At 34.6% G+C, this 27,368-nt stretch overlaps 1 protein-coding gene across 1 annotated transcript in view; it reads right to left on the bottom strand.

Annotated features, from left to right (window-relative positions):
- Positions 1-27,368, bottom strand: part of LOC146004653 (uncharacterized) — a 72,549-nt gene that overhangs the window by 20,975 nt on the left and 24,206 nt on the right. Inside the window, exon 3 of the mRNA XM_083143560.1 lies at positions 24,412-24,968. Within this exon, the coding sequence (XP_082999686.1) occupies positions 24,412-24,968 (557 nt within the window). The remainder of the gene's footprint in view (positions 1-24,411; positions 24,969-27,368) is intronic.

Raw genomic sequence — 27,368 nt, 5'->3', positions numbered from 1 at the left:
AATATTAAGAAAAATCACTGGAAACTGGGGTGTGAAAATATATTTTTTTATTTTTTTCCTATAAAACTTCAACATACAATGATAAAAAATGATCTGTGAAATTGATACATGAAAAATTGTAATAAATCTTCAAGAAGAAAAATAATCACTAACAAAACTATATTTTTTTAAAATAACGATTATTAACATTTCTAACACGGAACACAAAATTTGACCGAATATTTTTTACACCAACAACGGAAAAGAACAAAACTATTCACCATCTTGAACACACACAATATTTTTATTTTTTGTTGCTTCGTATGAATTGTGTGCTTTTTATAAATCAGTGAACGAATCTCAAACATGGACACCTTACTCCCTCATCAAAATGAATTGGCCACCAAATCTCATGAAACATCGATAAAGGATGCACTTTCTATCGAAAATATAATTACTTATAAACGTGCAATGCGTGATATTTTCGAAAAACTCAACCCCTTCAAGAATTCGAATCCAAGCGATATTTTAAACAGATGGAAGAACTACTTAAATATTTATGTAGGAGATAAATCGGAAGTAAATGAAGTACATACAGCAGAACCTAACTTGATTGAAGTTAAAGATGCTATTAAAATACTAAAAAAATAAGAAAGCGCATACCAGCTAAGTTAATTAAATATGATGGGAATTCATTAATATGTCAAATTCATAAACTGATTTGTTTAATATAGAATAAATAAGAAATCCCTCAACATGTGGAAAGTTGTTCTTGTGATAAAATTAATTGCAATAATTATCGTGGAATTTCTCTACTCTCAACAACATATAAAATATTATATAACATTTTTTTAATAAGATTAACCCCTATATACTAATTAAATAATATATGTGATTATCGATGTGGATTTAAACGTAACAGATCAACTACAGATCAAATTTTTCATATTGAACAGACACTTGAGAAAAGTGGGAATATACTCAAAATATCCTATTAGCTATTCACTTATTTTTTTTAAAAAAATGCATATGATTCGGTCAAAAGAGATTTAAAATACTTATAAATCTTGTTAATATGTCTGACAAAATGTACAATTCATGATATATTATAAAAGAAAGATGCATTATATCTACTGCTCTTTAATTTTGCCTTAGAATATGCTATTAGGAAAGTAAAAGAAATTAACGAAGTAATGTGATTCAATTGTTAAGCATATGCAGATGATGTAAATATAATTAAGAATAATGCTAAAATATTTTTTAAAGCAAGTAAGAAAGTTAGCAAAGAGAAAAGTACAGGTCGAAACTAACTTGTTTAATCTAGTTTTTAAATTTAAGTAATATTTATAAATGAAAATGATATTAAAGAAGAAATGAAAAAAGGAAGCTTAATGCATGTTATTTTTCTCTGTCTTCTTGTTTAATATCTAAGAAACTAAAAGTTAAAATATACAATAATAGTAATTGTGCTTGTGGATGCGAAAACTTGATCCCTTGCACGAATGAGAAAGGAATAAAGGAGAGTTTACAGGAATTTTGTTGGGAAACTTGATGGTAAAGGACCAAAACGAAGATGGAGATGGACCTAAAAGAAATCTGTAAAGATTGGAATAGAATATATATAAATTTTGCTCAGGATAAGTACAAATTGAACTGTAACCACGAATTTTCAGAATCAAGAGGGCTAGAGAATTAATTAATTAATTAATATTTAATTTTTATTTTTATTTTTATTGAGAAGAGAAGAGAAGAGAATTTCTACAAAACTTATTTTTCCTCGTACGTTTACTAATAGCAGTTACATTTGACATGTTTGACTAATCGCAAATCAACGTACGTTGAAACGTTTATATAGGAACATTGAACAGTACGTTTTGTCGTTCTTATATAAACGTTGAAACGTTTAAGAACATATAAGAACGTTTACCGAATAATAACGTTAATATTAACGTTAAAACGTTTCGGTAAACGTTCTTATACGTTCTTAAACGTTTCAACGTTTATATAAGAACGACAAAACGTACTGTTCAATGTTCCTATATAAACGTTTCAACGTACGTTGATTCACGATTAGTCAAACATGTCAAATGTAACTGCTATTAGTAAACGTACGAGGAAAAATAAGTTTTGTAGAAATTCTCTTCTCTTCTCTTCTCAATAAAAATAAAAATAAAAATTAAATATTAATTAATTAATTAATTCTTTAGCCCTCTTGATTCTGAAAATTCGTGGTTACAGTTCAATTTGTACTTATCCTGAGCAAAATTTATATATATTCTATTCCAATCTTTACAGATTTCTTTTAGGTCCATCTCCATCTTCGTTTTGGTCCTTTACCATCAAGTTTCCCAACAAAATTCCTGTAAACTCTCCTTTATTCCTTTCTCATTCGTGCAAGGGATCAAGTTTTCGCATCCACAGGCACAATTACTGTTATTGTATATTTTAACTTTTAGTTTCTTAGATATTAAACAAGAAGACAGAGAAAAATAACATGCATTAAGCTTTCTTTTTTCATTTCTTCTTTAATATCATTTTCATTTATAAATATTACTTAAATTTAAAAACTAGATTAAACAAGTTAGTTTCGACCTGTACTTTTCTCTGTAGGGTAAACGGTGCGTTTTGGGCCACCCCCGAAATTTTGGTTTACTTTTATTGTGTACACCTATACAGTAATATACTCAAAATCGAACTTTGACTGTTACAAAAAGTGATACAATACAAGCGCAAAAAAAAAAAAGTCAAAGCTCAAATTCCAATTTTTATAGTGCAAAATTGCTAATTTTCGAAAATCCCTCTATAACTTTTGCTAAAATTTTATTTTTTAATAATTAAAGCGAAGTGCTAAGTTAAAAATAAGTGCTAAGTTACTTCCGGTCCACTTCTGGTCTACTTCCGGTCCACTCCCGGTCTACTTCCGGTCCACTTGACAGATACCTGTAGGTTACTGTGCTGTTTTCTGATTGGCTTACTGTTTCAGATGCGGTTTGCGCTTAGGCTACTTAAAGGGTTTTCGTATTACAAATCAGTTAATATTGTGAGAAAAGTTGAAGAGAATAGAGGTGTTTTTCCAGTGCTACTTAGTAGTCAGAGAAGGGGGTACAAGCAAATACCCTCCTCTTCCCCCTCCCCAAAATCTAACAATTTCATAGTGAGCTCTCTTAGTGTAATTTAACTGAAAATCATGATTTTAGCTGTTTTTCCAAGTGTAAAAAACTGAAAATTTGTTTTACGCAAGAGTTTAAATTCCAATTTTATTGTATAAGAATTCTTTTATAGTTGCAGAAGTTCAAAAAATACAGTTCTACTACACTTGCTTGGCGTTGGGATGCACCTGCACTCCACTATATGTCTAAAAATGTATCGAACTAGACAGGGCTAATAATTTCTTAATTGCAATTATTTTTTATTTCGAATGTAAAACTATTGATTTTGTCTCAGTAAAAACAACTATGTTACATGAGAATTCTTGCCAACATTTCTGTGTTGTAAAGAGAAAATCTGTAAGCAGAGGATAAAGAAAATTTTATATTTTGAGTTTCTGATTGTGATAGAACAAGGAGATAAACGGATTAACTTTTTGCAACATTTTATTCTTTAATACCTATTTCTATTATCCCCCCTTCTTTTTTCAATTATCTGTTGGAGTACAAATAATGTGGAGTTCAAAAACTTGTAGTTTTCACTCTCAGTCTCCTATTTTCAGCCCTCCACGCTAACAATTTACTTTTGTGCCACATCACGCCAAGAGTATCATTCGGTAACTGTCACAAATATTAAGAAAAATCACTGGAAACTGGGGTGTGAAAATATATTTTTTTATTTTTTTTCCTATAAAACTTCAACATACAATGATAAAAAATGATCTGTGAAATTGATACATGAAAAATTGTAATAAATCTTCAAGAAGAAAAATAATCACTAACAAAACTATATTTTTTTAAAATAACGATTATTAACATTTCTAACACGGAACACAAAATTTGACCGAATATTTTTTACACCAACAACGGAAAAGAACAAAACTATTCACCATCTTGAACACACACAATATTTTTATTTTTTGTTGCTTCGTATGAATTGTGTGCTTTTTATAAATCAGTGAACGAATCTCAAACATGGACACCTTACTCCCTCATCAAAATGAATTGGCCACCAAATCTCATGAAACATCGATAAAGGATGCACTTTCTATCGAAAATATAATTACTTATAAACGTGCAATGCGTGATATTTTCGAAAAACTCAACCCCTTCAAGAATTCGAATCCAAGCGATATTTTAAACAGATGGAAGAACTACTTAAATATTTATGTAGGAGATAAATCGGAAGTAAATGAAGTACATACAGCAGAACCTAACTTGATTGAAGTTAAAGATGCTATTAAAATACTAAAAAAATAAGAAAGCGCATACCAGCTAAGTTAATTAAATATGATGGGAATTCATTAATATGTCAAATTCATAAACTGATTTGTTTAATATAGAATAAATAAGAAATCCCTCAACATGTGGAAAGTTGTTCTTGTGATAAAATTAATTGCAATAATTATCGTGGAATTTCTCTACTCTCAACAACATATAAAATATTATATAACATTTTTTTAATAAGATTAACCCCTATATACTAATTAAATAATATATGTGATTATCGATGTGGATTTAAACGTAACAGATCAACTACAGATCAAATTTTTCATATTGAACAGACACTTGAGAAAAGTGGGAATATACTCAAAATATCCTATTAGCTATTCACTTATTTTTTTTAAAAAAATGCATATGATTCGGTCAAAAGAGATTTAAAATACTTATAAATCTTGTTAATATGTCTGACAAAATGTACAATTCATGATATATTATAAAAGAAAGATGCATTATATCTACTGCTCTTTAATTTTGCCTTAGAATATGCTATTAGGAAAGTAAAAGGAATTAACGAAGTAATGTGATTCAATTGTTAAGCATATGCAGATGATGTAAATATAATTAAGAATAATGCTAAAATATTTTTTAAAGCAAGTAAGAAAGTTAGCAAAGAGAAAAGTACAGGTCGAAACTAACTTGTTTAATCTAGTTTTTAAATTTAAGTAATATTTATAAATGAAAATGATATTAAAGAACAAATGAAAAAAGGAAGCTTAATGCATGTTATTTTTCTCTGTCTTCTTGTTTAATATCTAAGATACTAAATGTTAAAATATACAATAATAGTAATTGTGCTTGTGGATGCGAAAATTTGATCCCTTGCACGAATGAGAAAGGAATAAAGGAGAGTTTATAGGAATTTTGTTGGGAAACTTGATGGTAAAGGACCAAAACGAAGATGGAGATGGACCTAAAAGAAATCTGTAAAGATTGGAATAGAATATATATAAATTTTGCTCAGGATAAGTACAAATTGAACTGTAACCACGAATTTTCAGAATCAAGAGGGCTAGAGAATTAATTAATATTTAATTTTTATTTTTATTTTTATTGAGAAGAGAAGATAAGAGAAGAGAATTTCTACAACTTATTTTTCCTCGTATGTTTACTAATAGCAGTTACATTTGACATGTTTGACTAATCGCGAATCAACGTACGTTAAAACGTTTATATAGGAATATTGAACAGTACGTTTTGTCATTTTTATATAAATGTTGAAACGTTTAAGAACGTATAAGAACGTTTACCGAAACGTTTTAACCAAAACCGGAAGTGGCCCGGAAGTAGATCGGAAGTAAACCGGAAGTGGACCGGAAGTAACTTAGCACTTATTTTTAACTTAGCACTTCGCTTTAATTATTGAAAAATAAAATTTTAGCAAAAATTATAGAGCGATTTTCGAAAATTAGCAATTTTGCACTATAAAAATTGGAATTTGAGCTTTGACTTTTTTTTTTGCACTTGTATTGTATCACTTTTTGTAACAGTCAAAGTTCGATTTTGAGTATATTACTGTATAGGTGTACACAATAAAAGTAAACCAAAATTTCGGGGGTGGCCCAAAACGCACCGTTTACCCTACTAAAAAAAGAAAAAAATAGGACCTGAATTCTGCAATTATTACATTGCCGTGCAGACCAGTGGCGGAGAAAGCTGGGTAGGGGGCATTTTTTTAATATTTTTTTATACTTGTCCTATGGTTTTTGTTCATTTTCAAGAATGCATCCAGAACTGGTTGACCATTTTAGAAGTCAAAGGAAAGAAAGAGCGGTCCACTTCCACCCTTGCCTGTAATCAGCCTGTGTGCGCACACGAGAAGAGGGAGAAGTCACTCTGCCAACGGAACACTTTTGTCAAATATTAGGACATCGGCACAGTCATGAAAATGTAGAAAGTGGTAAACGAGAGTTATGATGCAAGTAAGATCGAAGTGTACTTTTGCGGAAACCTGGATGAAAATGCATTAAGAGTGTTGACGATCTTTAGTTGGCCTATATGGCTTTGATTATCTATAACAGTTTCACTTCTTTATCAAGTGTTACAGGGAACAAAGAATACGTTTTGAATGAAAGCGATTACCGGAAGTTGTACGCTACAAAGTCGATTTAAAATAACATCCAAGCATATTCGATCTCTTCTCATGTATCCAAGAGCAAACGAAATCACAATGGCAAAACAAGCCTGGCATGTTGGGTAGCAGCCGTCGGCTGCGGGTAACATTGGTACGCTTGGGGGAGGGGAGGGCATAGGTCAAGTGCTATTGGATATAACTGAAGCGTGGTCTGGTGTTTATTTTTAGATCAGACCCACTTGCGAGCGGTAGAGTGCTTCTGAAGGGAATGAGTGCAAAAAACGTATTTTTCGCTCTATCTCTGTTCATGACAATGTCTAAGGCGAAAACAATTTTTGTGGAAGTTATTTCTCCCGCGAAAAATACCGCTTGATACGTCTCCCGTGTGACGGTAGGCGCGTGCTTGAATGCCGCCAGAACGGGTGCTGCTTTTCTCGAAGTCGCAAAACTTTCCATTACTAAGTGACAACTCATGGAAAACGGTCATTTCGCATTAAAAAGTTATTTTTTTAAATTATTATTGCTAAAGAAAGGCAATCTGTAGATGTATACATGTTATACGCAGTGACATAGTAAAAAAAAATGCTTGATTTCATTTTGGCTGTCAGAATTATTCCGTGCATAATACGCACCACAGTTTTGAAGGGCAAAAATTTTGAAAAAAAGTGCGCATTATACACACGTAAATACGGTAGATCAATTTTCAATGTGATAAAACATTACGTGCTACATTACACACACAATGCTTATGTAACCATAAATTAACACAATGACAAGCAAAATTGTATTCGCTGATATAAGCACACATGTTCTTCGCAATTACATGTCCTATTATTTCGGCAATGAAACTGCAAGAAGAGGGAGTTCATCACAGTTCGCAACACTGCCTATGATCCATAAAAAAATAGTGTCAGTCTTCCCAACTGAGCTTTTGGCTTGAAGGAGGCTTTTGAAGCAGCAGCTTACATTTCCACAACAATCATATACGCGAAGGATATAAAAATACTGATGACCACAAACTATAATTTATGGGGGAAGAAAATATATCAACAGGCCTCTCGAAATGTAAAGTTACAACAAGTGACCCACGAAATGTTGCAATACAATATCCAGCAAACCCAGAAGAGTGTGTTGAGGAAAGAGAGAGAGATAGAGTAGTTGGTTAAGGTGTCTTCTTTGTAAACTGAGTTTTACATTTTGATCGGCTGTTCAAGTCTCCACTCAGCCAGTAGTATTTTTTTTTCGGGTTTCTGTGGATGGTGGTTTATAATGTATGTTTATTAAAATTGCCCTATTGTTTTGCACTGTAATTTCAAACCGTTTGAGAATAATTGTTAAAAGCACTCCATTTGCTCTAGTGGACTACAATATTCGTTATAAATTGGTGTTTGCTTTTATTACAAACATTACAAGAATGAAGAGCATAGTATGCAACGTTAATCAAAATATTACTTTCCAACTAAAATCATTGAAAACGTGTTTAATCTTGCAGTTCATATGTGTGTTGAATAAAATTACAAAATACTCGACATATTCATAGGATAATAATAAAAAAAATGCTAATAACAACATGAAGGAAAATGGTTCTTGCTTTGACTAGATAGTTGTTATTTATTGATAAGATATTTTCCCCAGTTTTGTGTTCACGCCAAGAATATTACATGGTTCATTTGAAGCCTCAAGTGACCTTGAGTATTGTTGTAGAAGGATTTTCTTCCTGTAACAGGAAATTCTTGCCATCAGCACTGGAAGTAGGTCATTCCAAAGATGAGAATTTCATCTCTAAGTAAACTGAGGGTATGTAGAAGTTGATAAGAAAAAATGTTTCCCATAAATTATAACAAATAATAAATTTATTTCAGTAGGATTGTAAACAGTACTTCTTCATGGCTGTGTTTTGGACTCCGACTGCAGGATGGCATGGGTTAAGTCTCTGGCTCTCGGCCTTTGTATAGGACTGATGGCAACCCACCACCGCGAGGAAATCGGGTAGCTACAAGTGAGTAGTGTAACCCAGTCTCGAAAATCTCCTATAATGGCTGAGGATTCGCCGTATTGACTACACATCAGCCCACTAGTGGTTGAAGATCTCCACATCTCACGGTTGGATTGCAAGAGGGAGACTGGCAGTCGGCAGATATGCCAAGGCCCTACAAGAGCTGTCGAGCCATGGGTTATTATATTATTATAGGATGGTAAATAAAATATTTTTCTAGTAGTTCACAGTTCATTCACTGCATTCGTAGACTTGATATTTTCTCATTTCCAATGTTTTCACTTGGTGCTAAACTTGAGGTTTTTTCATACAAAATCATTTTACACATATCCCAAATTGGATACCTTTCGTTTTTTTTACCTGAATGTTGTAATTTATTCATGGTCATATTATGTATTTCAAATCATTTATCATCGCGATTAGCCAAAGTGGAAGAGAAGCGACGTAAATAATCTAATTGCATCAATCAAATCAAGACATATAAAACCAGACTAACATTCCTAAAATTGTAACTTGTTACAGCAATTAGTTCAAGTGGAAAAGGTTAGATGTTATGGTATCATTTGAATTTACGTTAGCTGTCTTTATGCAAAATTCAATATGAATTCGCCCATGTTTCAAAATAATATTTGAATTGATTGATTAATTGAGGTTGTGTTTTAAGTAACCTTTATTCACAGTAAGGCTAATTGGTACTGCACCTACAGTTTGAAGTGAGATCCGAACCACTATGTGTCTCTGTCGGGTATCAAACCCCTTGAAGAAGAAGAATATTTGGTTTTTCAACATTTGGTTGATAGTTGATAAAATGTAGTTGAAATTTCAAATTATGCATATCTATTCTATGCTATGCACGATAATAGATTTTTAAAGTTTTTTTTAATTTATTTTCATGCTACAGGAGTTCAGAATAATAATACTGCAAAAAATTAAAGCTCCAAACTTGTTGCAAAATTATTTGATTTGTTATTGGAGTAAAACAGAATTTTTAACCATAATATTTTTGTAACCAATGCGACTAATATCCATGATTTTGATAAGCAACATTAAAAACCAGGCAAACACTTGTTGAATTAACAAAGCTAACTTTTCCAAATTTTCGTTGAGTTTAGTGTTAGTGAATATTGATAACAACTGAGGAAAAATCAATTAATTCAGTATCATTGATTGCCATACACATTCACATTCTAATTTGATATTTAGCATTGTCTGTCAATTCTAGCTGCTGGCGGCAATGAGGATAAATGAAGACCACATGAAATTAAAGATGGGACAGTGGGAAACACCGTGGCCAGTGTAATATTCAAAACAGAGATCGTCGGTGCTGATATCATGAGTCCAACTACAATATGCTTCTTTTAAGCCCTACTTCGTCAGCAAAAATTATTTTCATTTCTTATACTTTCAGTTTTCTGTTGTGTTTCTTTCATAACAGAACGACATTCATAACTTAATCAGAATTCGAACAGAGGAAACGTGGCTTATGATGACCACATGATACTAGGAGACATGGTAGGCTCATGCACATAGCCGGGGGTTCCCTGGGGCCGCTGTGACGTCAACTGGTGAGCAACTCAAGATTTCGCCCGCTACATCTGGTAGTGAATCCTTATGTCTCGCTAAGAAATAGACGTTTCTTTCTTTACTGAGAGTTTTCTTCAAAATGGCTTGTGCTGTGTTCGGATATAATAACTACAACCGTAAGACTAAAGGAGGAGCTGTTAGGTATTTTAGATTTCCGAGAGATGAAAATGTACGAAAACAGTGGATTTCGCTTTGTAGAAGCATGTATACTTCACACATATATGTATACCTAGGTAAAATGTGGAGGATGGGGAATTCCATTTTAGACGCGAATATATAGAGTTTCTAATGCAAAAATTTGCCAAAATGATTTATATTTATTTATTTATTATTATTTGCTTTTTACAATTTATGGCTATTTCAAAACAGGTTTTAAGACCAGATAACAATTCCAGAACATATAGTTATGGAACTTATTCTGAATTTAATGGGATGGAAAATCAGGAGTTTGTAATATGAAAATTGTGAGCAAAGTTACATGTATTCATTTTAATGAGGTTGCTATTTAAAGGGGGTGACGAGCATTCCCCCTTCTCTAACTTGATTCATTCCAAATCAGGAATAATAATTTTTCCCCCACTGAATATGAAAATTATATTTTTAAATATATCTTACTTACAGAATTCCACTTCAGTTGAGTTCATTTTAGAGCCCCATAGCTATATGTAAAATATCATTAAACTAATATATGACAGATTTGTACCGTATGCAGTGCCCTTTAGAAGCCGTGTATTCGGTATTTTCTCAGACTTCTAGAAGGTGTTTTACAAGTACTTTTCTATCAAATACGAAAACTTTGACGTATGTTAACAGCACTTATCGAATACTTGTTGACAGCTATAGCGTGTGTTGCCTTTTTTTTAAAAAAAAATACTAAATCGAGATGATTCCCGATCAACTCGCAAGAGATCTAACTTTGAAGTATTTGTAAAACATATAACATAGTAATTATTTGTAATGTAATTAGCTGTACCTTAGATGCTCTTCAAACGCTGAAAGTACTATCATTACATATGCTAAACCAAAATCCTTCATATCTCAGAGCAAGCAAAGTTAGGGGAAAACCATACGCTCGAAATATTTTTTTGTCAATGGCTGATGGACAATATGAAGAACCAGTTTGAAAAACTAGGTTTCTTTTCGGGTGTAGTTGTATTAAATGCAGATACATACATGTTTTATGGTGACATGTTAATTCCTCGTTTATACAGGGTGCTCGGAAATTCCCCTTACAAACTTCTAGGGCTAGTAGAGGGGATTGAGTAGACAATATTTGGAATAGGAACCCATGTCCGGAAACGTGCCGTTTCCATGCTACAACCATGACAATGTGTCGGATATACCTGTGTTGGTATGCAACCGGGTAGGCAGTACATGACGTCAGAAGATCACCTGATGCCTTAAAGTGTAATCATTTATAACAACCATGTCAAATGAGGTGTTACGTAAGGTACAGAAGTGAATGGCGTGTGACTCAGTCCATAATACAAACAAATTTATTTGGTAACAATGCCAAGGGAACAAAAAAGAAGCGTACTATTCATTGATCAACACCTGTGTTGACAGTGGAACGCAACAATTTGTAGACGTCACGTGCCATCAGTTGATCTTCTGACATCATGTACTGCCTACCCGGTTGCATACCAACACAGGCACATTCCACACATTGTCATGGTTGTAGCACGGAAACGGTACGTTTCCGGACATAGGTTCCTATTCCAAATATTGTCTACTCAATCCCCTCTACTAGCCCTAGGAGTTTGTAAGGGGAATTTCCAAGCACCCTGTATAAAAAGTTAACTTTAATGTAAGCGAAAGCATGTACGCGTCACCAGTCGAAGATTTTCGCATCTACAAAGAAAATTCAATACACATTCCCACCTAACTCAAATACCTTGCGAATCCAATCCAAATTGTACCAATATCTACAGCTGAGTGTGAAAGCAGAGTCAGTGCCATGAACTTTACCTTAACTGATTAGAGAAATCACTTAAAAGTTTTAAACCTGCTTTTTCTTTCAATACTTGTAGACTCCGAGTTCATTGTTTTAATGCAGAAAAATTTGCAACAAAATGGATCAAGCCATAATCATTACAGTGTCCTTGACAAGCCAACTGGCAAATCACCGAATCTGCAGTGTCTCATTAATTTCATAAATTCAACTGAATAATGTAACTTTCTTACAGTTTGACTTTAGAATTTAACTTGAAATGGTGTTGTGTTTGTGCTGCATTCAATATCAAAATTAGATTTTATGCAATTTATGTCATTTTCTAAGCATATCTAATTCATAGGTAAATCCTCCCCTTCTGATAAAATCACACTCTGTTTTAAAGTCTAGGAAATATCACCGATCCATTTCAACTAGGAATGCTATCAAGATGAGACAAATGTATCACCACTCAAACTTTCACAACGTATATATGTCATTAAAGATAAAAACTTTCTTAATAACGTTTTTCTGCTTTACATTTTGTTCGTCGATGCGAACCATTTTATCCTTAATTGATGAAACCGGGCAGCACAGGCTCGCAATTGTCACTAATGGATTAACTTTCCAATTATAATGAACAAAATACACAACTTATTTAGATTTTGATTTTGAAGAGATTCATTTCAGTCTCATCTCCAAATTTGAGACTCTTCTTGTTTCAGTACCATCTCTATTTTCAAAATATCTCTTAATATATAGGTTTAAGTACAGTTTTCCAAACACCCTCTGAGAAAGTTATAAAAATAATAATTATAATCGGTGAGGTATATTGTACCACCGAAATTGGTTTGTCGTGTCGCATCTCGCAAACAAGACGAGGCAGGAATTGTGGAAGTATTTCATTTCGGAAAATTTCATTTGAAAAATTCAAAATGAAAGATCAGTCATAAACTATTCTGATGCAGATTAATATCTTCGAATCAACCCGATCACTTGTTTACAAAACATATACCCCCCCTTATATGAAGGGAATTCGTCTGCAGCATGTTTTTCTGAAAGTAAAGTTTAGCTCATTCCATCGTTCCACACACATTTTAAATAATTTTCATCTCCTTAAAAAGATTTCCAAACATACAGATCAATGAACTAACTAGTAGCAAGCACAATGTAGTACATGTAGAATAAGTTTACAATGGTTTGAATTCCTGTGGTAACGAAAATAATGCTTGCAATTTACACTTTTTGTATTGAGCAATTAGAAAATACTAGGTTTCTTTTAACAGTAGCATCTTGCATCTGAGGGGGGTTACAAGGGTTACAACTAGAATCGTCAACTAAGGGGGTACAGTACCCCCATTCAAAAATTTAGGGGGTACAATGTATCCCTTTACCCCCCTTCCTGCGCCACTGTTCTTATGGGTTTGATTCTATGTTAAGAAGGATTACATCAGCCCTTGTGCTGGTACGTGTGGTACTGTAATGTTGTTTGTGTACTTTATAAAATTTGTGTTGAACTAAAAAATTGCAATACAAACTTACATTAGAAATAATGTAACTATATTTATATGCTTCATTCTTCCATTAAAGAAAATATTCAATTTATATTTTTGTTGTTTCATTGATACTTTTCCAGTCGACGAACTGTATCTTGGATGACTACCTCCTTATGTACTATATTCAACTTATTTTTTACTACCTTTCACAAACACTTATATGGGTATATTAATCTAACTGAAATTAGTACAATGACAACGATTTTAGAATCTGTTATAACACATTCAATTTTAGGAATTGAAATATGTAGGCTTCATTTTAAATTTACGTATCATCAAACAATATATCATTTAGTAAATGCAAATAGTGTCTAGTGAGTTACGAAAGTTTGAATACCGGGTAAAGCATTTCTGTTACTTGCCTTTGTGAAATATAGAAGAAAAAGCAACAGCCATGGTTAAAATGCGAAAATATTAACACAATGTCCAAACTAGGGGTGTGCGGGACAGAATTTTTTGGGTACAGATGGGATTTTTTTTTAAATCCTGACATTCGGGACGGGAAGAATTTTCGGGACAGAAAATTTTCAAAATTTCCCAAAGCTCTGAAAATCTCGAATTCTACACATCATTTTCACTTTAAGTGATTGTTTTTGCATTTCTGGTACAAAAACGAACAATTTTCGATAAGTTCCAGACATTTACAATGCAGAAAACGTCGATAATTAACGACTTTTAAAAATTACCATTTGGTATTTCCCGACTGCTCGGGATCCCGAAAAGTCTGGAATTAATTTCCTGAAGTCGGGATTGGGATGAGAAATTTTTCGAGATAACGCACACCCCTAGCCCAAACACTTACAAGGATCAATACAACATGTGTTACCTTGAGGTACAGAGGAAAACGCGACTAAATTAGCTATAGGTTTTCTTCCGTATGCTCCTCCCCTACACTCTATTCATTCCTACTTATACTGACTTTGTGCACAAAGAAATATCGGTCCTTTTAAGTGTTAAATACGGTTTTAAACCTTCCCCGGAAGACTTCATTCAATGAAAAACAACCCCTGCTATGTGTTTTCTACCCACTGGATGCGACATTTGTTCACCAGATGACGTAATATGCTGGAAGGGATGAAAGTCGTCCGACAGATGAGCCAACCTACTACTCTAAGATCAATTGCGTCACCGAGATAGGAGACATTCAATAACATACGCGACAATACAGTTAATAGTTTTGATATTCCTAAAAAAATTACACGTTGTTACACTGATGTTCTCAAACAAACCCAAAGAATTGAATATTGATGAACCCAATGACATTTGCTCAAGGTCGCCTGAGGCTGCAAATGAACCACGCAATATTCTTGCCATGAACACAAAGCTGGGGAAGAGACCTATCAATCAACAACAACTATCTAGTCAAAGCAAGAACGCATGTGTAAATACTAATCTCACCATTTTCCTTCATGTTGTTATTAACATTTTCTTTATTATTATCCTATGAATATGTCGAGTATTTTGTAATTTTATTCAACACATATATGAACTGCAAGATTAAACACGTTTTCAATATTTTTAGTGAAAAAGTAATACTTTGATTAACGTTGTCATATTATGCTCTTCATTCTTGTAATATTTCTAATAAAAGCAAACACCAATTTATGACGAATATTGTAGTCCACTAGAGCAAATGAAGTGCTTTTAACAATTATTCTCAAACGGTTTGAAATTACAGTGCAAAACAATAGGGCAATTTTAATAAACATACATTATAAACCACCATCCACAGAAACCCGAAAAAAAAATACTACTGGCTTAGTGGAGACTCGAACAGCTGATCAAAATGTAAAACTCAGTTTACAAAGAAGACACCTTAACCAACTACTCTATCTCTCTCTCTCTTTCCTCAACACGCTCTTCTGGCTTTGCTGGATATTGTATGGCACATTTCGTGGGTCACTTGTTGTAACTTTACATTTCGAGAGGCCTGTTGATATATTTTCTTCCCCCATAAATTATAGTTTGTGGTTATCAATATTTTTATATCCTTCGTGTATATGATTGTTGTGGAAATGTAAGCTGCTGCTTGAAAAGCCTCCTTCAAGACAAAAGATGAGTTGGGAAGACTGACACTATTTGTTTCCGGATAACAGACAGTGTTGAAAACTGTGATGACATGTAACTGCGAAGAACGAGTGTGTTTATATCAGCGAATACCAATTTGGTTTTGTCATTGTGTTCATGTATGGCGACATAAGCATTGAGCATGTAATTTAGATTTTTTACAGAATTCATTTGTTCAAATATTCAGCACGTAATGTTTATCATGTTCAAAATGATTCTATTTGTTTTTGGAGCCAATATACTTGTCTTATTTTAAGTTTCACAAAAACCTATCCTTAAAGTAATCTGCATGAATAAATGTTTTCAAGAATGAAGCAGAATTGAAGAATATGTCGCAAAATATATCAGTGGAAAGTAATTTTTTTTATCTGTAATTATTCATCAAAAATAAATAAATACATAAATGACACATTTATTATAACATCTATAAGGCTTCAACTTTGTGGTGGTGCAAATTTTTTCGTAAGTGATCTTTGCTATACTGCACCGCCTTGATGTCACATTGTGCAGATTTGGACTTTGAAATTTTCGAGGGTTGGTGGTTTTTTGCTCATGGCTGTACATACATGAAAACATACACAAACATACTAGAGAAGAAGCAGTAGAAATGAAAAATCTATAATAAATTACATCATTGTGAGGAGAGAGATGAAAAAGTTCATAAGAAATGTAAAAGTGAAAAGAAGGCCAGAAATAAACACTGATCATAAACTTCTCATATTAGATATGACTATAGGGGTTAAAAGTAAGACACCAAGGAAGAGTAGAAGGAAGAAAAGAATAAATGACAACATAAGAGAGAAGATAAATGTAGACAAGTTGAAAGAGAAAAATGTTCAAGAAGAATTTAGAAAGAAAGTAAGAGAAGAACTAGCAAATGAACAAGTAGAAGAAAGAAAAGAGGACTTACAAAAACTCTGGCGTAAATGAAAAGGGGCAATAATAATATTTGCAGCTATACAAGTTTGTGGATCATCTAGAGTAGGAAACGAGAAGAAGATAACAAATTGGTGGAAGGAGAGGTAAAAGAAAGAAATATGGAAGAAATATTTGTGATTGGTAACTCTGGAGGCATTTGAGGAATATAGAACACAGAGAGAGAAAGAAATGTGGGAGCAATTTGGAAGAAATATGGAGCTAAATCCTACAGAAAATCAAAAACTTTTCTTCAAAGTTCTGAAGAACATGTGGAAACAAAAAGATTGCTCTTTCAAATTTATATATGATGAAAATACGAAATTATTAACTAGTTCTGAAGAAATAATGAAATGATGGAAAAACTACTTCCCAATAATAATAAATGAAAATGAAAAATAAACATACCAAATGAAGAGGAGGAGGAGGAAGAGGAGAGAAGGCCTGACGAACAACATATCCCAGATGTAGAACAAGAAGCAATTACATGGGAAGAGTTTGGTAGAATGAAACTAGGAAAGGCAGCAGGTCATGATGGCATTGCACCCAAAATGATCAAGTATATGAGAAAGGAAGGAGAATATCTGTTGGTCAGAGTAGTAAAAGTGGCATGGAAGGAAAAGAAGATAGTGAAGGATTGGGAAATATCAATACTAATACCCATATATAAGAAAGAAGATAACAGGGAATGTGAAAATCACAGAGGTATTTTACTACTCAGTGTGCCTCGCAAAGTATATTCAAAATAGATTAAGACAAGAAATAGAGGATAAATTAGAGGAGACACAGAGTGGATTCAGACTGGGTACAGGTGTTCAAGATCACATATTTACAATAAGGCAAATAATAGAGAAAGTTATAGAATGCAATTGAGAATTATAAGTATGCTTTATACATATGGAAAAGGCTTTTGATAGGGTGCCATGGCAAGAGCTATGGAAAACACTAAATAAAAACAATGTAAACAAAGTATTAATAGAAGCAATACAAAGATCAAATGTTGCTCAGTGTTGTTGTTGTTATCCTCAGCCCAATGAACAAAGGCCATTCTCTGTTCCTTTGTGAGTTTTTGCATCATGCTAATCTTGTAAGGATACATATGAAAATCTTTTTTTTAGAATTGATCGAACAGAGCGTCTTGATATCTCTAGTTGTATTGCTGCTTGTTTAGCTGATTTGCCGGGACTCCTCTGCAAAGCGACTCACTTCAATATTCTCAGGTGTACAAACAGGTTTTGGATGATCATGCTTCGATTGCAATACTGATACTTCCATTCAAAACTTTTCATGCAGTTTGTGGATTGCTTATCTTGGGAGGACTGAGAGAGTGTGGAAATGTGCACGAAAACGCCTGAGGCACAACAATGCCTTTTGTTTCATCAAAAAATAAAATAGTTGCTGATCGCTGTTGCATCATAAGTCTTCATTTGTCCGCCATACTGTCTACTCTAGCCCCCTAGTGACAGCATCATGAATTATGCTTCATATTTCATCATGCGGCATTTCCAATGCTGTTGATCCACATAATATGATTACTCATCTTAGATGAGAAAAAAAAATAAAAAATGGGGGATCATTTAGTCCACCACCTTGAATATTATTGTTTGTTTTGATGATTGACAAGATTAATCGAATGTTTTTAAGCAGAATTTTCCCATACTTTATAAAATTAGCCTTTCATTTTTTTCAGTGAAAGTGAACATTTTTCTAATTAAATTAAACAATAAAATGGATGTATCCAAGTTGTGCTGTATAAATTACATGGCGCTTCTAAATTCATTGACTGCACAATTCTGTTTTTTCTTGTATATTAACTCAAGCAACTATGTATTCCACTTTATTAAAAATATTATTGAAATAAGATTAAATAAAATTATATTGAAATATTTGTCACTATTTAGGATACCAATGTCTAGGTCCCGTCACTTCCATCCTTTCCTTGTTTCCTACCACACCACATGCAGAACCACGCCTTCAGGCCATTCCATGCCAAATCACACAGCCTCCGACCTCACCATTTCCGAATTGCATGAAAATGTGACAGGTAGTAGTATTTGAGGAAACAATAACATTTGCACAACAACAGCCAACAGCGATGCATACTTTTTGTGTAGCAGGGTTGCCAACTTAGAGAAAAAGTGAAAAATTTGACACACTGGCCCAAAGAAAAAAATCGTAACTGTTGTTGCAGGTAAGCTAGAATCTTCATGTTGGGCTCATTTTAAAGCTAAAGGATTGTTCTTTTAATAAAAATTAAACTTCTTTACCTTCAATGAAATTTTTATTTCACATTATGACCTCTGACCTTGAAAAATTTTCAAAACTGTATTTTTTGAAATTTTTGAAACTAATACATATTGTGTAATAAGATGTTGTCTAATGACAGAAATATCATTTTTGGATTGCATTTGGAACAGGAGCTGCTGAAATTAATAAACTTAACGAAAATGTTACTGTGCACTGACCGAGACAAACACTGGGAACGATGCAAATGTTTACATTTTAGAAAAGTACACAATAATGGTAACAAATAATACTACATATAGTGCAGATTAGTGGCGTTTCCTACTCCTCATTTTCTCTTCTGAGGTCTTACTGTCTGAAGCTGGGATCTTATATGTCCGTCCAGTTTCAGTTCTTAGATCTACACTAGTCAGAACATCCTGGATGGGAATTCTTCTTATGTCTGGATGTTGGGGATATACAATATACAGTCTGCGCGGAAAGTATTGACGCCAACAGCATTGACGTCAATTATTTTCGCATTTTTACATAGGACCACCTATCTCCTAAACGATACCGTGAAAAGAGTTGTTGTTCATGGGCAGTAAACTACCACCTGCGATCTTCCTTTGTTCATAGCTGCAAGTTTCAACTTGCTCAGTTACGAGTGGGAGACGTTGTTGTATGTGTGCACGTGCGTGTGGTATTTCCTGTGAATTTTGGGCTGTTATGTTGGTGTTCTGAGTTGATTTTGTGTGTGAAACGATGCCTTACAACATATTGAAGCCTGGTGATACTGAGCAGGTGATTGCCTTGTTTAGAGCAGGCATAAAAAACACAGAAATCGCGACACAAACAGGTGTGAACCTGAGAACAGTGCAACGTTTGGTGAAACGCTTCAAGGACGAAGGTGGGGGTCAAAATGCCTTGCCCAAAACCTAAGTCTGGTCGGCCTAGGAAAGTGTCTGAAAAAACACTGCACATCATGAAAAGGCAGCTAAGGAACCAACCTTCATTAACAGCTAGGGAACTGAAAGAAAAAAATCCTCTGTTGCTTGATAATGTGTCCTTCCGGACAATTCAGGAGAAGATCCATGATGACTTAGGGCTACGCAGTTACAGAGCTCGCCCGAAACCTCACCTTACAGAGAAGAATCGTAAGAAAAGACGGGATTTCTGTAAGAAATACAGTACCTGGACTGTTCATGACTGGAAAGAAGTGTTGTGGAGTGATGAAGCCACTTTCTTTGTTACTGGTAGTGGTTCCAAGCGAGTGTACCGTTCTCCCGGTGATGCCTTCCTCAGTACACACATCCAACTATAAAACACCCTCCCAGTATTATGGTCTGGGGTTCCTTTAGTTATGGTGGTGTAGGAGAGTTAGTTATTCTTCCTAAAAACCAGACCATGAATCAGTACTCCTATCTTGAGCTCTTAAATGATGTTTTGGAAGTGTCCTTTGAAAAAAGTGGAGCATCTTTTTTTATGCAGGATGGGGCTCCTTGTCACACAACCAAAAGTGTGGTTTCATGGCTCAAAGATGCTTGTGTCCCTTATTTTGATGATTGGCCAGGACAAAGCCCCGACCTCAACCCGATTGAAAACCTGTGGTCTATCATGAAGCGACGTTTAAGGAACAGGGACACATCTACACTCCTTAAGCTAGAAGCTGCCATAAGGGACATTTGGGTCAATCTGCCAGTTAATCTCCTCCAAAACCTGGCTTTGGGTGTTCCAAAACTACTGACAGAATGCCGGAAGCATAAAGGAGGGTCGACAAAATACTGACTGCAAGGTGAGTAGTACAACATTGATTTTGTTGTTTGTTTGGTGTATACATCTGTTGTGGTTCTTGCTTTCACTGGTGTGGCATCAATATTTTCCGCGCAGACTGTACATATGATGGAGAAGGACCATGCACATGAAGAAAACTGATAACAACCTCATAAGAACTTTCACAAACATCGACAACACATCCCAACCACAATGCATGATCATGAACACACGTCACAAAACCACGAGCTTCATCCAAAGGCAGTGTGTCTTAGGTGACACTGGTGTCGTGTTTTTCACTTATGTCTGTAGAAAACCTTTTCACAAGTTATTCTGGTGTCACAGGTATGAATGCATGTAACTCCTGAGTTCCAAGTACTGTCCTAGCATGTGTGTATCTCATAGTTAACAGTTTCCTTTCTTGAATGACATCTTGTTGAGAGACATACGAAAAGTTCATATTATCTATACTACTTTCTGCCCAAAGAAACACCTGTCTTGGGGTCATAATCTGCTCTGTGTAGGGATGTTGCAAACTTGCTCAGGCTGCTAATCTCTTTAATGTCCCTCCAAGACCATCACACGTAATCTTGCCATGGGATGTGGCAAAAAAGTGCCACTCAGCTGGAACTCCGAAGTCATGTACATGATGCATCAAATTTAAAAAGTTATACTTGTTCTTGTACTGTGTGGAACAACCATCTGAAAAGTAAAAAAAATCTTTTTTCTATCACAAATTAAATAAGCTCTTTGAGAAAAGTGTAGACTGTGGAGGTACCATGTTGTAAAAGTCTGAAATTATTACCAGGTTCGTATGTTCCAGCTTTCCAGTTGATGGTTCATGATAATATACTGTAAAAGGATGGACAGTAGCCTGTGCATTGTTCCAATGATATCCCTGAACCTCATCTTGCAGTACAAAATAATAATTTTCTGTAAAATCAAGCAGTACAACTATTTCACCAAGATGCAAATTATCTTTTAGATCACTCAGGAAATTTGCTTGCTGACAGGCAATGAAAGAATGTGTCTGCAACTGCAATAGTAGAGAAATTAACACTTCTATAAAATCTTCTGATGACTTCACAATTGTTTCAAAAGTGAACACCTGTGATGGAACCCATTGTTTAAAGGTGACAAACCCTACTGCATTAATCTCCAATACAGTCTCCAGTAATGGTTTTATATAGTGTGATCTTGGACACTCATCACATTCATGACAGTAACACTGGAGTTGAGGTGGATTACATATCATGCGGGCCAAATAATTATGGTAAGATTGCTATTGTCTTCTTCCACGAGTTTTGTGAGTTGACATCCTTCTATCAGTAGCTTTATGTTTTGATGTGCAGCACAGACACATACGTTGTGTGTTCCACTGGAACCTGCTAGAACACAGTTCTTGGGGCATAGTGAGGCAAACTTCGTGTAACCTATCTTTACACTAGGGTGGGACTGTTTGAATTGGGCATACACTTCACTGAGATTGTTTAGCAGCAACCTCTTTTATTTGTACTCTTTGGTGTCACTTTTTCAAATGGTTACAAAGTCCTTCTTGCCGGGTATAGTTCTGCTAATACTATCACTGCAATAAAAATGTTCCACCAAATGAACAATTTCTGGATTCAAACTTCTCCCAGGTTTAGGATTTGGTGATGACATTACTCCACATTCCCTCATTAGCTTCTTTGAAGTTCGTATCATTTGATTTGTTGCACTTGGGCTAATACTCCAATTTTTAGGTAGTATAGTGGCAACATTTGAACTTTAGCACTTCATTCTGTACATTTTTCAAAACTTACTATCAACTGCTCCAATATTTTTCCATCAGTACTTTTGATTTCTGCAACCTGTTCTTCTGCTGCTGGTATTTGGAATATTTTGTTTTGCACTGCTTATGTAATCTTCTTTATTTTGCTTTTGCTATAACCTGTTGATTTCATTTTTTTCCTGTTTGATGTGTGATTCTCCAACGCTTTCATTTAATGCCTAAATAGAGACAACCCTGTAGAACTTCTCCACTTCCCCATCACTACCATTATCATTTTCTCTTTGTTTTCTAACCATTGTGTCTTCACCACTCATTCTGTTGCTGGTTCTGATTGGAATTTGTTTTCTACAACCATCACATATCTTGTATCCAATCTGCAGGTGTGGCAGCTTTTCTACCATCCATGGGAGAACATTTCTTATTTTCTGCTACTGGCATGTCCTTCAATATCAAAGGGGTTACAGCACTGTGTAGGTACAAAATAGTTCTTAAATCCATTGTAATATACTGCAAAGAGATCAACACACATAATTACAAGACAAAATGTTCATAAGGACACCTCTCACTGCTTGAAAGACTGTATCTGCACTGAAAACAAAGTGACTGAGCACCTCTGAACTTGCTTCTTCGATACCTTCAGTGCAACAACTGCCTAAGTCCACTGCACCAGTGGACAGTAACTATCATAACTCCTGTTCCCAATGTCATCCTAAGATGATATTTCTGTCACTTATAGAAAACATCTTAAGCACCATATGTATTAGTTTCAAAAATTTCGAAGAAACAGTTTTGAAAATTATCAAGGTCAAAGGTCATATGATATGACCTTGAAATAAAAATTTCATTGACGGTAAAGACGTTTATTATTATTAAAAGAACAATCCTATGGCTTTACAATGAGCCCAACATGAAGATTCTAGCTTAGCTGCAACAACAGTTATGATTTTTTTTCTTCGGCACCGTATGTCCAATTTTTCAATTTTTCCCTAAGTTGGCAACCCTGACACATGAAAAGTATGCATCGCTACTGGCTGTTATTGTTCAAATATTCCTTGCTCCTCAAATACTACTACTCTGGGAGTTTCATGAAATTCGGAAATGGTGAGGTCCAAAAATTCCATTTTTTTGAGTGATTTGGCATGGAATGACACCTTCTTGAAAGAGGTAACCAATCACTAGGGGCATGCATATTTCGTTTTTGACGAAAAAACGAAATTTGAAAAAACACATTGTAGTGTTAATTTTTCATGTTTTTGAAAGGTGTGAGATGCATTTTGTGACCATGTTTTGTCACGAAATAATGCGAAATGAACTGCAAAAAGCGAAATTAACTCTTAAACACGAAATTTACCGTTTATATACCGACACGACACCTTCCGAGGTCTGAATTATCCTGAGAGTTATGCAATTCCTGGATAATTGATTAATTCTGCTGTTAATATTGGAGAAGCAAAAATGGACTCCTTTACACAGAAATAAACTTAATACTCTGATAACTACATAAATGTGCTATTAGAAGTGAGATGTTAATTCTGTGGAATAAGTGTAGTTTTTAAATCAAATTTAGGATTATATTCACAATTTTAAAACCAAAATGTATTTTTATATACCACCTTTCATCCAATTTTTCACCGCTATAACACCGATATTTTATTTTATTTACCACTTTTGAACCCGAAATTGACTCAGTTTTTGTACCGAAATTTTGCTTTTTTATTTACCAAAAATATGTGCCTCTACCAATCACACACTTCCATCTGTATGACGTTTAGGCACTTGCTTTGAGGCTAGTTACACTCCTAGGGTTAATCCAGAGTTTCGTGTCTCACTATGTTCATCGCATCTTTCATATTGATTCAATATAAGATGATCATTACTCGAGGATTACCCTGACACACAGATATTTTTACTCATGAGTTAGTGCAACGTTGGTGCTAACGGGAATCAGTAATTCTCTCTGAGCCAGCACTGGCAACAAGCCAGTGAACTCAAGGGAGGCAGGGGATTTGATGCACAATCCATGCACATCACTCGGAAAAGAAATAAACCCTGGTAATTCTCACAAGGTACTGCCAAGCTCATTTTCAATCCTTGTACTAAAATTTTCCTCACTTACCTTTCTGCAGGATCTGCTGCTTCACCTTCCACCCGATCAGGATGCTCTACACTATTCCTGTCTTTATGATCACTTAAAATTAAGGCATCATTGTCACTATCTACAGGTGGCACTTTCTCGACAAATTCTTCACAATCATCTGGATCAAAACCTTCACTTTTAGAAACATCTTGTCCACTAGGAACCTCCTGAGTTGTGCCTTCAAAATGCATCAATTCTTCATCAATCTCACTTTCTACTTTACCAACTGAAATTTCTTCCATGTACTGACTATATAAATTGCTGTCACTTTCCACTTTACCAACTGAAGTTTCTTCCATGTACTGACTAGTTAGTTTGCTGTCAACAGTGGTATTGACATCAGGAGCCACAAGGGATGATGCAGTTTCAGTCTTAATATAAGGTTGATCCTCAGGCCACGTATTTTCCACGGATGGTTGTTCAGAAAATAATGGGTCAGTTGTCTCTGTTTCAGACTTTGTTGGCACTTCCAGAGGTACAAAACCCATTTTAGACACTAGAGGTGAAATAGTTTCTTGAGACCTGGATGCTGACATCTGAAATATAATAATATGGGACATAAGTATTTTGGTACTCTCCTTGCCTTTATAAAATAGCCCTTCCCTCTTACTACAGAAACCAATGTCCTAATTTTGCGGTTTAGATGGCACCAATAAAGCAAAGCTGCTTTCGAATTGCGAAGCATCACTCTTTAAGCCTCCAAACTTGTCCCCATATGCTGCAGTGGGTATTACAGTATGCCAATACTGTTTACCAAATAACATTCACTGGGTATGAAAGTCTTGAGTTAGTGGCATATTGCAGTTTCTCTATTGTCTCTATTCAGAGCTCCAAGAATGCTGATTTTGAATTGTGCAATTGGTGATCTACAATGCCTGTACCTTATTTTGAATTTTTTAACATAAGCTACAATTTCTGTAAAATTTCCACAAAATTTCATGAGAACATAGAACATACTGCAGGGTCCCTGCACCTCCGCCCCCCTTGAATTACAAGGGTTGCAGTGACAGTCACTGCTTTGAGTCAATATGTACTATGATTCCTTTGTACTAAGTGTACTTCTACACCAGATGCAACACTGGACCCAGAATCTATTGTAGAAATAATTGTTTTTTTTTTGTGAGAATACACTGTGATCACCACAGCATATCATGCGAAACCATTCTGAACAGAAATAAGGCATAATAATGCATGTAAAGTTTTAAAAGAAAGTGCAATAGATTCCTGGAGCAAGTGATTCCAGGTAGGAATTTTTCTGAATGTCCAGCATCAGGTGGCTGGCTCTGGCACTAACAATCAATCTCTAACCAATGGTATTCTGGATAAAACCTGGAAGGTAACTGTGGCCAGAACATGGTGCTGGTTATATCACCTTTACTTGGAACAAAATCGAAAGTATGTGGGGCCTTACATCCACAACCACTATGTGAATTTATGACTAAGCCTCGTTTCAGTTTAAGTTTGCAGCAGGTTTTGAAAAAGCAGGACTTGAAAAAAAGTGGGAATATAATCAAAATGTCCATCAGCTATTCATTGATTTCAAAAAAGCATATGATTCGGTCAAAAGAGATAAATTATATAATATATTAGTAGAGTTTGGAATACCTAAGAAGCTTGTTAGTATGATAAAAATATGCACCAGTGAAACAGAAAGTAAAATTCGTGTGGGTAATAATATGTCTGACAAATTTATAATTCATGATGGGTTAAAACAAGGAGATGCATTATCTCCATTGCTCTTTAATTTTGCCTTAGAATATGCTGTAAGGAAGGTAAAAGAAACTAAAGAAGGACTAAAATTAAATGGTGTGACTCAGTTGTTAGCATATGCAGATGATGTAGACTTACTGGGGGATGATATAAATACGATTAAGAATAATGCTAAAATATTTTTCAAAACTGCTAAAGAGATAGGTTTGGAAGTTAACAAAGAGAAAACTAAATATATGCTTACAGGCCGAAACCAAGTGTTAGGTAATATTCAAAATCTAATTATTGATAACAACTCGTTTGAACCAGTTTCCAAATTCAAATATTTAGGAGTAATATTAACAAATGAAAATTATATTAAAGAGGAAATAAAAAGTAGGCTTAATTCAGGAAATGCATGTTACTTCTCTCTTCATAAACTTTTGTCTTCTCGTTTAATATCTAAGAAACTAAAAGTTAAAATATACAAAACAGTAATTTTGCCTGTAGTATTATATGGGTGTGAAACTTGGTCCCTTACATTGAAAGAGGAACATAAATTGAGAGTATTTGAAAATAAGATCCTTAGGAAAATATTTGGACCTAAAAGGGATGAGGAGACAGGTGAGTGGAGAAGGTTACATAATTCAGAACTACATAATTTGTATTCATGTCCAGATATTATTAGAATAATTAAATCAAGAAGACTTAGGTGGGCAGGCCATGTGGCACGAATGGGAGAGGAAAGAGGAGTTTACAGGATTCTTGTTGGGAAACCAGATGGTAAGAGACCTGTAGGAAGGCCAAGACGAAGATGGAGGGACAACGTTGAGATGGACCTAAAGGAAATCGGTAGGGATGGAAGAGAGTATATAGATCTTGCTCAAGATAGGGACAGATGGAAGGCCTGTGTTGCTGCAGCCATGAACCTTCGGGTTTAAGAAGGCTAGAGAGTTAGTTAGTTTTAGCAGGTTTTCGCATATGTAGATCCAAATGTGCGTGCAGAATATAGTTCCGCTGAGATGGGTTACATTTTGACACAACTGCACACTTGCAACAAGACAGTTATTTAATGTGTAACAACAAGACAGTTATTTAATGTGTAACAACAAGACAGTTATTTAATGTGTAATGTACAGAGAAAATGATACATCCATTAGCAGGTATGAAATTGATCGGCTGTAATCACTGTGCAGACGAACTTGGATCTGCAGATTCGCCAACTGGGCAGTCGGTAGTGCTGAAGA

This window comes from Lepisma saccharinum, chromosome 22 (assembly GCF_977018435.1).
Source record: "Lepisma saccharinum chromosome 22, izLepSacc3.1, whole genome shotgun sequence".
Classification (NCBI taxonomy): Eukaryota; Metazoa; Arthropoda; class Insecta; order Zygentoma; family Lepismatidae; genus Lepisma; species Lepisma saccharinum.
This window is presented reverse-complemented; position numbering and strand designations above follow the sequence as displayed.